At 43.7% G+C, this 10,606-nt stretch overlaps 1 protein-coding gene across 3 annotated transcripts; it reads right to left on the bottom strand.

Annotated features, from left to right (window-relative positions):
- Positions 1-297: 297 nt before the first annotated feature.
- LOC124478745 lies at positions 298-7,860 on the bottom strand. 3 transcript variants are annotated; one of them, XM_047037159.1, is made up of 3 exons: positions 6,145-7,860; positions 5,960-6,026; positions 298-1,933 (listed from the first exon to the last, which is right to left on the bottom strand). In XM_047037159.1, exons 1-2 carry the CDS (start codon positions 7,662-7,664, stop codon positions 6,017-6,019), a joined length of 1,530 nt encoding a protein of 509 aa, XP_046893115.1. In that variant the 5' UTR covers positions 7,665-7,860; the 3' UTR covers positions 298-1,933; positions 5,960-6,016. The 3 variants fall into 3 exon arrangements, with proteins under 3 accessions (XP_046893115.1, XP_046893114.1, XP_046893113.1); XM_047037158.1 differs by having other exon boundaries at positions 5,960-7,860; XM_047037157.1 differs by lacking the exons at positions 5,960-6,026; positions 6,145-7,860 and adding an exon at positions 2,027-5,953.
- Between the last annotated feature and the right edge of the window lie 2,746 nt (positions 7,861-10,606).

The following is a 10,606-nucleotide window of genomic DNA, read 5'->3' as shown; positions in this document are numbered from 1 at the left end:
CTGAACACTGTAATTCCAGACAGTTACATCATTAGTTCAATAGTTCATGTCTATCAAAAGAGGAATCTTCAATAACAGAAAGTTAAAAAGGGAAATAGGTTGCAGAACTGGATACAGATGCTCAATATAAAAAAACAGAGCTTGAGACGACAGAAGCAGAACTTGTCAGCAAAAACACCCCTGGAGTATGGGCAAAACAACCAGGGTCAAACAGTCAAATTGTTAGACGTTTGTCAGCAAACGGAAACTTAAGCAATACTGTCTTAGGCTAAAAGGTTATGCCATTTTTACAGAAGTTAAAACCTCAGCAATAATTGTTCTAGGCCAAAGAATATTATAGACATCTTAAAGAATAGTAATTTTCTATTACAATTCCCCCCTTTTGATCAAACCCTTGATCAACATAAAAATTATATAAAACAAAGAAAATACAACTACATGGAATACATCAAATGTGTTACCCTTGTTACAGTTGAAAACACTTCATCATTAACCAGTAGAATAAGCAAAAGCTGTTTTTGCGAGACATAGACGTCTCTTGAGTTTTTGAGCAAGCAGAAAAATATACAGAACAATTCTTTACCATCTACCCGGAAGGGCAGAGAAGACACAAAGGTGTCCAACAAAAATGGAAATAAAAGGACAGTCACCTATTATAATCATATTCCAAATAAAAGATGGTCGTGATAAACTGATGAGAGCACGTACTCTAGCCTGATGATGTACTACCCAAATTGTAGGAGACAAGGGAAAATCAGAGCTATCAGGAGACAAAGAAATGTAAGTGTCATCAGAGGATACAGTATGTAATGTAATATCAACATTTTCATACGGGCCAAAATGTAAATATCGTAATTCAGAAGGGTAAAATGTCCAAGCACCAATAGGCAAACGTTCCAACAAATCAGAATGTGACACAATCATGATCAAAAACAAATTAGACTATGACCGAGGCATCATCAGAGTTAGAATCAGAACCAAAATCAAAATCAGATGGACTTGCCCAGGGCCTCCAAAGGTCAGTCGGCAGAGGAGCGAGAGTGGGGTTGCGGTCTGTAGCCACAAGATTGAGGAACTGGGTGTTAACAGATCTGTCAATGGCCTTAACAATCATCAGCCAGAGTCAGCCATCCTAACCGGGGAAAATACATTGTGAATTTCATGGTTGTCCCTAAACTCCCCCCACGTACAGTACATCTGTAGTTCTGAAAGCTTTTAGTCAAGGCGGGTGGGTATGTACGAACATAAGCAATGTTGCGAGAATTTTTTACTACTCTTAGATATCGAACAGTCTCAATTCTGGCAAGACATGAGTGTCACAGGACAATCTCCTTCTGTTATGTTGGTCGGGCCATATATCGCCACGCGCTGATCAGTCTGTTCCCTTGGGAGTCTTACCATCTGATATACTGTACGATGAGTGAGATACCACCAGTGGAGATAGGATCAGAGTGAGGATCAAGGCCAGCCCCATCATGGTACCTAATCTGGAACGGTTGCAGGATGTTCTCATGGTGGTTGGCGGTCCCACGTTGTCCCTTGGAGGTTGCTTGGTGACAACAGATGTGGATGTATTCTCTGGAACGTGTATGTGCATTATGTATTTCGCCGGAGCAGTTCAGAGCAGCGTTCTTCGTACACTCTAGAACTGTGATGAGTCAGCGCAGCCCTGCCGTGTAAGTGTGTGGGAGGTGTGTGGTTACTCGGGAGGCTCAGGAACCTTTCTGCAGTGATTGGCGTGGATCCAGGTCGCTCTTTCAGCCGTCTTTACAGCAGTGTGTGTAGTTAGCAGGATCTGGAACGGTCCTAACCACCTCTTCGATCTCCAGTTCTTCCTGCGCAGATCTTTCACCACGATCCAATCACCTGGCTTAAGGTTGTGTAGAGTACCTTCAGCTGGCTGGGGCAATGCGTCTTTTACCTGTGTAGAAATCTGAGAGAGCACAACCGACAAGTTTTTACAATACTGTAACATTGCATCCTCACAGAGAGAGGTGGAAGGAAAAGGCCTTCTCTCTGCATTCACCCCCAGTGTAGGAGGTCGCCCAAAAAGGATCTCAAACGGACTGAGATTAGTTCTGGTTCTCTTTCTCATTCTCATGTAGGTCAGTGCAATGGGCAGTGCTTTGGTCCATGAGAGACCAGTGTCCTCGCAGCATTTGGCCAGCTTCATCTTTAAGGTCCCATTCTCCCGCTCGACTGCTCCCCCACTGGCCGGATGGTATGCACAATGACGCCTCATGTCAATACCTAGATATTTTCCGACCTGATCAAGAGCAGAGTTGACAAAATGTGCACCATTGTCGCTACTGACTTTTGCTGGTATACCCCATCTAGGAACAATCTCAGTTAGTAGTAACAACATCAGTAACTTTTGTAACAACATGGCTGGTGGCATGTTTTGCAGGGAAAGCTTCAATCCATTTTGACCATAAGTCTACCATAACCAAACAGTACACTTTTCCCTCAGATGGTGTTAACTCAATAAAATCCATCATGAGGTGTTCAAATGGCTGTGATGGGGGTGGATGTGCGGCCTGTGTAGTGGGTATGCCTCGTCCTACATTGTGGTTTGCACATATCATACATGACTGACAAAATCTCTGTGCATATGCTGTAAATCCCTTTGTAAACCACTGTTGTGTTAGCATACTTATCATCCCCGCTTTTGACGCATGGTCCCGCCCATGTGTCAATTTTGCAAAATGGGGAAAGAAATGTTTGGGAAGGCAGGGTTTTCCACACACACTGCGCCACACTCCTTCTGTTAGGGTGCAGGCAGATGACTTCCACAGGGCTTTCTCCTGGGGGGTGGCGAATGACTGAAGAGCTGCGAGAGAAGAGGGAACCTCAGAAGAGGGAACCTCAGAGTTCGAGGCTTGTTCAGAAAAGAGGCAGGAAGTGGTTGAAGCTCGAGCAGCCGCCTTAGCAGCTTTGTCAGCTCTGTCGTTCCCTAAAGACACAGGGTCACATGAATGGGTGTGGGCTTGACATTTACACACAGCAATTTTAGATGGAAGGAGGATTGCATCCAACAGGGCAGCGACTTTAGTGTGGTGAGAGATGGGTTTACCCGAGGAGGTGAGGAACTTTCTGTGTTTCCATAGGGCACCAAAATTGTGAACGACACCAAAGGCATACCGGGAATCGGTATAGATGGTAACAGATTTACCTGCAGCCAGACAACAGGCCTCAGTTAGGGCTACCAACTCAGCCGCCTGGGCTGAGAGGTGGCTGGGAAGAGAGCCTGAAACAAGAGTGTCATGTGCAGAACAAACAGCATATCCAACTTTGTTAACACTCGTAGAGGGGTCGCGAGAGGCGGACCCATCCACAAACAAAATGAAGTCGGGGTTGGATAATGGTGTTTCCTGGAGATCAGGTCTGGGAGTGCAGGCCTCCTGGAGGGTTAGCACACAGTCATGGGGTTCACCATCCACAATTGTGGGTAAAAGGGTAGCAGGGTTAAGAACATTACAACGCTTGATGGTGATGTTAGGCATATTCAACAATGAGGCATTGTAACGTAACCACCTAGCGGCGGACAGATGAGAAGTTTTCTGTTCGAGCAAAATTAATGAAACAGCATGTGGGACAAGAAGGGTTAGAGGTGAATACCCGACTATGTCTCTTGATGCCATGACTGCTTTCTCTGCAGCAGCCACAGCTCTCAGACAAAGCGGAAGTCCAGCTGCGACTGGGTCAAGTTTAGCAGAGAAGTAAGCAACCGGACGTTGCCCGCCCCCATGCTCCTGCAGGAGAACAGAAGTCATGCACCCACTTTTCTCATCCACAGCTTGAATGAAAGGCCTAGTTGGATCTGGAAGACCTAGAGTGGGTGAAGACTGTAGGGTTAGTTTCAGTTCACAAAAACTGTCATACGCTTCCGGTGTCCATGTAACTTTGTCATTTGAGGAGAGGCTCTGCCCATGAATCAGTGCACTGAGTGGGGCCTCTAGGATTGCATAATTTTGAATGAACTGTCGACAGTAAGAACAAATTCCAAGAAATGACATGAATTGCTTTTTTGTAATTGGCTTTGGGATGTTTTGAATTGCTGCTATTCTCTTGGGAGAGAGAGATTTGCCCTCAGCTGTGATCACATGTCCCAAAAATGTTACAGACTCTTTAACAAACTGCAGTTTTGACAAACTGGCTTTGTGGCCTTCTGAAGCCAAATGTTTAAGCAAGGTGATGGTGTCTTTTCTGCACTGGTCAGCAGTTGGCGAGCAGGTCATGAGGTCATCGACGTAGGTCAGCAAAACTGTTCCTGGAGAGAGTTCAAGTGTCTCAAGGCTGGTCTTTATGGCCTCGTTGTAGATTGTAGGACTTTCACAGTAGCCCTGACATAACCTGGTGAAAGTGTAAGCCTTGCCGTCAAAGTTGAATGCAAACCAATACTGGCTGTCCTTATGAACAGGAACACTGAAAAAGGCATTGGCCAAGTCAACAACAGAAAAGAATCTTGCTGTGGGTGGGACTTGTGATAGAATGGTGTAAGGATTAGGCACGTGTGGAGCACGTGGCTGCACGGCAGCATTGACAGCTTGCAAGTCCTGAACAAAGCGCCACTCAACAGGAAGGCCCACGTCACAAATCTTTTTAACAGGAAATAAAGGGGATCTGACAGGAGATGACTCACAAGGCACAATAACTCCAGCATTGAGCAGAGACTCAAAAACAGGTCTGATACCGGCAAGAGCTTCAGGTTTAAGTGGGTATTGTTTTCGACAGGGCCGGAAATCAGACTTTGGAGTGATAACCACTGGCTCACAGTTCTTGATCAAACCAACATCATACTTGCCAGTGGCCCACAAAGTTTTAGGAACCGAGTCAAGTGCTGGGTCAGGTGATAAATCAGACTGTGTCATTGTCAGAACAGGCAAGTGAACAGACTCCTTTACTATTTGTACGTGACGGACCACAGGCACATCAGCAAGGAAAGACTTCTTGAAACAATTCATAGTAAGTGAATAAGAAACGTTGGGGTCTGTTGTACTGACCCAGTCAGAGACTTTCAAGCATTCAGCCAGAAACGGGCCCAAATCTCGCCAAGACATGTCGGAACTCTTGACCAAAGAGACATGAGAAGTAGAATCACAAACATCAAAGAAACTCTGTTGATCTTGTTTTAACAATACTTCAGCAACACAACAAAAATCCATATAATACAAATTAACAATCTGCAAACTCTCTGATTTTACAGCCAGAAACCAGCCGGTTTCATAAACTGTATCTGCTCCAATACTAATATGAGAAGTACAATGCAAATCATCCGGCATCATAAAATCAACATGAACAGAGGAGACAAGTGACCTGGCTATCTCTAACAGTCTCCCCCCCTTTGGAGGGTCTGTTACTTTCCACTGATAGGCATACAGCAGATCTGTCTGACTTGAGAGTGCCATAGTACAAAAAACCTCTGATAATTCAGTAACCTTGATGCCCTCTGGTGTAGACAACAAACAAATACCCAAACGACACATCAAATCCCTACCCATCAGATTAATAGGACATAGATTTGATAACAAAAAGGAATGCTTCAAGGGGTCTCCGTTTGGAATGTTGCAGGGTAAGGGTACAGTAAGATTTTCTTTAACAACCTGACCTGAGGCGCCCATTGAATAAACAAAACGACCACTAAGCTTGGGCGAACTGGGGAACTCTGTACTTTTAATGACTGAATTTGTAGCACCTGAATCGACTAAAAATGTAATGGAGCGTCCTGCTATCATCATAGTAAACTGAGGAAAACTCTTGTATGCTTCAGATGAATAAGACAAGTAAGTGGGTTGGGGTTCAAATTTTTCTGATAAAATTGAAATACATCTGGATACTAGCTGTCCCTCAGCATTGGTAGCAAGCATTTCTTCATTGCAGCAGGCAAGCAAATCGTTATCGCAAATGGACTGTGTAGCAAGCAATTCTTCCTTGCAATGTGCAGGCGTGTGCAAGGTACCTTTTTCATGCTGCGTTGAGGCCAGTGGTCTGCGCTCAGCTCCCGTCTCCTGCCCTCTTAGTCAATCGGATGAATGAAAGCTGTTCTTCCGGTGGGAGAACTCATTCTTCTCCCCCCTCTTATTAGGACAGTCCCTTGCCCAGTGTCCTTTTTCCCCACACTTGAAACAGGCATCAGGGTCTTTGTGGAAATGCCGACCCTTGTTGTCTCCTTTACCGCGCCCTTGTTCTCCCTTCCTGCCCTTCTTGTTGAAGCCGCCTTTGCCTCCATGTTGCTGGGATGCAGTTTGAAGAAGAGTCAGTGTGGCTTGATGAAGTTCCTTCTCAGCTTTGATGGTCCTCTGTTGTTTCTTGGCCATCAGCTGAGCTTGGTTATGTCGGCTGTGTCGTCGTAGTTCATCCAAGCGGGCTTCCTCATAACAGACACAGGAGAGTTTGACGGCAGCAGCGATCTCTGGTAACAGTCCATTCAGAAAAGCAGAACAGAGATGGGTTTCCCAGGGTGTCATCTGGTCGGTGTTGTTGGGTCGAGCAATGCCGCTGTGGGTGGTGAAAACTTCTGTGAGGCGGTGCAGGTAGTCGTCTGTACCTTCATCAGGTCTCTGTTTACATGCTGCTATTGCTGACATGTTCAGTCGAGTTGGAAAAGCTGTCTTTATGACAGTAGCGATGTCAGTGACTTTTCTCGCATACTGTGCATTGTCCGCATGTCCATATTCAAGGTGAGCACACCTGATGTCATCACCCACAAGGATGTTGGAGATCTTTGCAAAGTCTGTTGCCTTCATTTTTGTCCCTAACAGGCGCCTGAGTTCAGTTAAAGTGGGTCTGAACTCCCTACAGAACACAATCAATGCCTCAGCAAAGGCTTCTCCCGAGGTAGTAACGTCTGGGAGGTGTGAACTAGCTTCCCTAACGTCTGACACAGTCCACGGGCGAAAAACCATGGTCGGGCCGTCATGTCCCGCGACCTCCACCATGGGGTAGTTCTGTACTGGAAAGGCACTTAGTTCATCGTCTGAGTCCGGAGGCAGTGGTGTGTTTTCTGCGCGGCGGTTGACAGGCGTGGTGGAGTCGGCTGCCTGGACAGAAGTTGACTTCCCCTGTCCATACATCTGGCCCGATCGGGTGCGGTTAGTTGGAGAAGAGAGTTCCTCTTTCTGTGGCTGAAGAAGGGCCTCTCTCAGCGGTGGGGGTTGTCGTTGGCTTTGTGTGTGGTCTGGTCGTGGAGCTGAAGGAGGGCAGGAGGGCAGGAAATCCAGGTCCGAGCGCAGCCTCGTGGCACTCAACTGTGGGTACAAAGCAGAAGACATGTGCGAGTGCGTGTGCGCCGGCATGTATGGTGGACATTTCCCTATCTCTTCATCCTGACATTTTTCTGGTTCACTTTTCAATACCTTCTGAAGTCTGGATCTCTCCCTACGGTCAGACTCTTTGTTCCACAACTCAAAACATTTCTTGTGTTTTTCAACCATTTCTAAATCTTTCATATTCACTTTCTTTTTCCCTCTTAAATCACTTTCTTGTTCCATCAATTTCTTTCTTAACTGACTCAGCTGGTTTGTACTAAAGGATCCGTTTACAGGAAAACCAAACTTTTCTGACCAAACATGCAAACAGTCCAGGCTCTCTTCACCATATCTCTTCCTCATCTGGTCCACTATAGGACCCTCAACAGGTCCAACCTGTTTACTTTTCTTTCCCATCCTTACTTTGATGGGCAGTGCACTGATTTTCAATACAGACGTCTCTGTAAGGTCTGGTTCGTTCTTTCCACAACAAGAATAAAGGAATTCTTCCCCGGGAAGAGTCTGGTTCGAATTTTTTCCACAACCAGTAAAGGAAGTGAGGAAAACGCCTATGGTGTCAAGCCTGACTGTTCTGTACCAAATTCCAAATTTAAAAAGTTATGAATATTTCTCACCGTTTAACTTTTGATGATTTTGAAGATGTCATAACAGGTCAAAATTCCAGCGGAGACAATCGGGGGCGCAACGGCCGGTTCTCCCCTCTCTTTGAAAATGTTGAGGTTTTGGAGACCAAACACCTTTGTTTGGGATGATCAGTCCCCGTCCGCGTCGCTCCCGACGATCACTCGTGGAATCTTGTTCGTGACGTCAAGTTTGTGGTGGAATTTTCTATGATTGAATGTCTGAAGTCAGAAGAATTTGTCTTTATCTGTTTATTCTTGAAATCAAGGAGGAGCAGTTCCAAAACAGTATCATAAATGATGTCTGCAGTAGAAGGGCTCTCTAAAGGTGTCATGATCTGAACACTCTTTTATACAGTAATTCCAGACAGTTACATCATTAGTTCAATAGTTCATGTCTATCAAAAGAGGAATCTTCAATAACAGAAAGTTAAAAAGGGAAATAGGTTGCAGAACTGGATACAGATGCTCAATATTAAAAAACAGAGCTTGAGACGACAGAAGCAGAACTTGTCAGCAAAAACACCCCTGGAGTATGGGCAAAACAACCAGGGTCACACAGTCAAATTGTTAGATGTTTGTCAGCAAACGGAAACTTAAGCAATACTGTCTTAGGCTAAAAGGTTATGCCATTTTTACAGAAGTTAAAACCTCAGCAATAATTGTTCTAGGCCAAAGAATATTATAGACATCTTAAAGAATAGTAATTTTCTATTACAGTACAGTAGTGCAATGTTACTGATAGTGCAACCAGTAGCTGAAAGTGACAGAGTATAAGTGACTAGTGTGCAGTAAATCAATGTCCATATCAGTGTCCATTCAGAAGCCTGATGGCCCTTGGGTAGAAACTGTTGTCCAGTCTGCTTGTGCGCGACCGGATGCTGCCGTAACACCTGCCAGAAAGCAACGGGGTAAAGAGACTGAAGGATGGGTGGGAACAGTCTCTTAGAATCCTGCCGGCGTTCCTTAGGCAACATATTGAGTTAATGTGTACATTTACATAAATACACCCCTTTCAACCATTTTGTACTTGATTCAATTGCCTTAAGTAATATTTTTGTCAATGATACATATCTGCACAAAATTTCAAGTTGATTAGGCCTTTGGTTCAAGAGAAGAGGAATTTTGAAGGTTTTCCCAAATTATCACTGTACAGGAAAATACATCAGGCGGACCTTATGGGTCCTTGAGGCTTTTTTGTTCCTCATGAAAAATGAGGCATGCACACCAAGTTACAGAAGAATTGGAGCAATGGGGTGGAAATGCAATCACTCTGAAAATTTGACATTTGGGCGTGGCCTGTGGCGCCCCCTATGGTCTGATGTGGGCCAGTCTGTGTTTAGGCCGTAGTTGTGGCATGTTGTATCAATATGCCAAATTTCAAAACCTTTACCAATGTGTTCATGAGATAAATTACAAGAATAATAATAAATATAACTGCAAGCAGCGATGCGGGTTCCTCCGCAAAATGGCAAAATATTATAAACATGTACACTGTAGAAGATCGAGAGTTGGACAACAAGAGAGCAAAACTACTTCATGTTTGGCCAACAACAATAGGCTAAATGGCATAAATACTGCAAATTAATAATTGACGTAACCACCTATTGTAAATGGTCAGTAGCCTAGCCTATCGATTAAGTTAGGCCACTCTGAAGCATGTACACTGCCTGCTTCATTTGATCTTGATAGGCTAAGCATTCTGTAGCAAATATTAACAATAAAACCACCTTTTATTTATTAAAACTACTTCAGCATAATAATGCACCTAAAATACAAACCTGAGAAAGGGCAGCAATCGATATCAAATCAACAGACGTGCAATTTAGCTAGCAGGGGAAGAATACAAACAACGAAAATCACCAGTTACCTTGATTTAAATTTGCAAGAAGATTAGCTTGTGTCCGTGCTATCCTCCGACATGCACTCTAACAATCACTGCTGATATAGGGGAGAGCGGGGGCGAAAGTAGGCCTACCATTTTTTTGAAAAACTTCATTTTAAAAGAGAATGTTTTAGACATAGATATATTTTTGCTTGGGTCTATAACTTATAAGTGTGGTCTATCAATACCAGATGGTATTTTGTACAAATGTCGAACAACTTCAGTATAATTTCATTTTGAACACAAGTTGCACATTGTTACTTTCGACCCCATCAGTTGGGACGTAAGTAACACAGGTGTGGGTCAAAACTAACACAACGATACAAGCTAGATTTTTTGTGTTACTTTGGTTTTTATTACATATACCTGACTATGACCTTGTTAATATGTAACTGCAAACATATTTTGTCCATTAGTTTTGCAAAAAAACTATGAATTTTACATTTCAGTTGCATCAAATATTTGTTATAATTTTTTACTGAATCAGACCTCTGTCTGTCTTTCTGACCCTCACTCTTGGCATATTCTGTTAATATAATATGACATAAACATGTTTTAATAAATGCTTTCCACATACAGAAATTCACCACATACTATTGCATTAGCGGTGGGACAAAAGTAACAAGTGTTACTTTCGTCCCGACAGGAACTCCTAACATTTAAACCAGATTTACTTTTATACTAAAAAACTCTTGACAAGGCAACCTTCAGAATGTGTAAGAGCACTAAATAACCTGTAGATTGATCAGTGACACATGAAACGGGAAACACAACTTCTAATTAGCAAAAAAGGACTTCCTCAGTAATTGACTTTGCGCACTCGAAAAGTTATT

This window comes from Hypomesus transpacificus, chromosome 16, assembly GCF_021917145.1.
Source record: "Hypomesus transpacificus isolate Combined female chromosome 16, fHypTra1, whole genome shotgun sequence".
Classification (NCBI taxonomy): domain Eukaryota; kingdom Metazoa; phylum Chordata; class Actinopteri; order Osmeriformes; family Osmeridae; genus Hypomesus; species Hypomesus transpacificus.
Note: the sequence above shows the minus strand (reverse complement) of the source record. Positions and strands in the feature narration are given on the sequence as shown.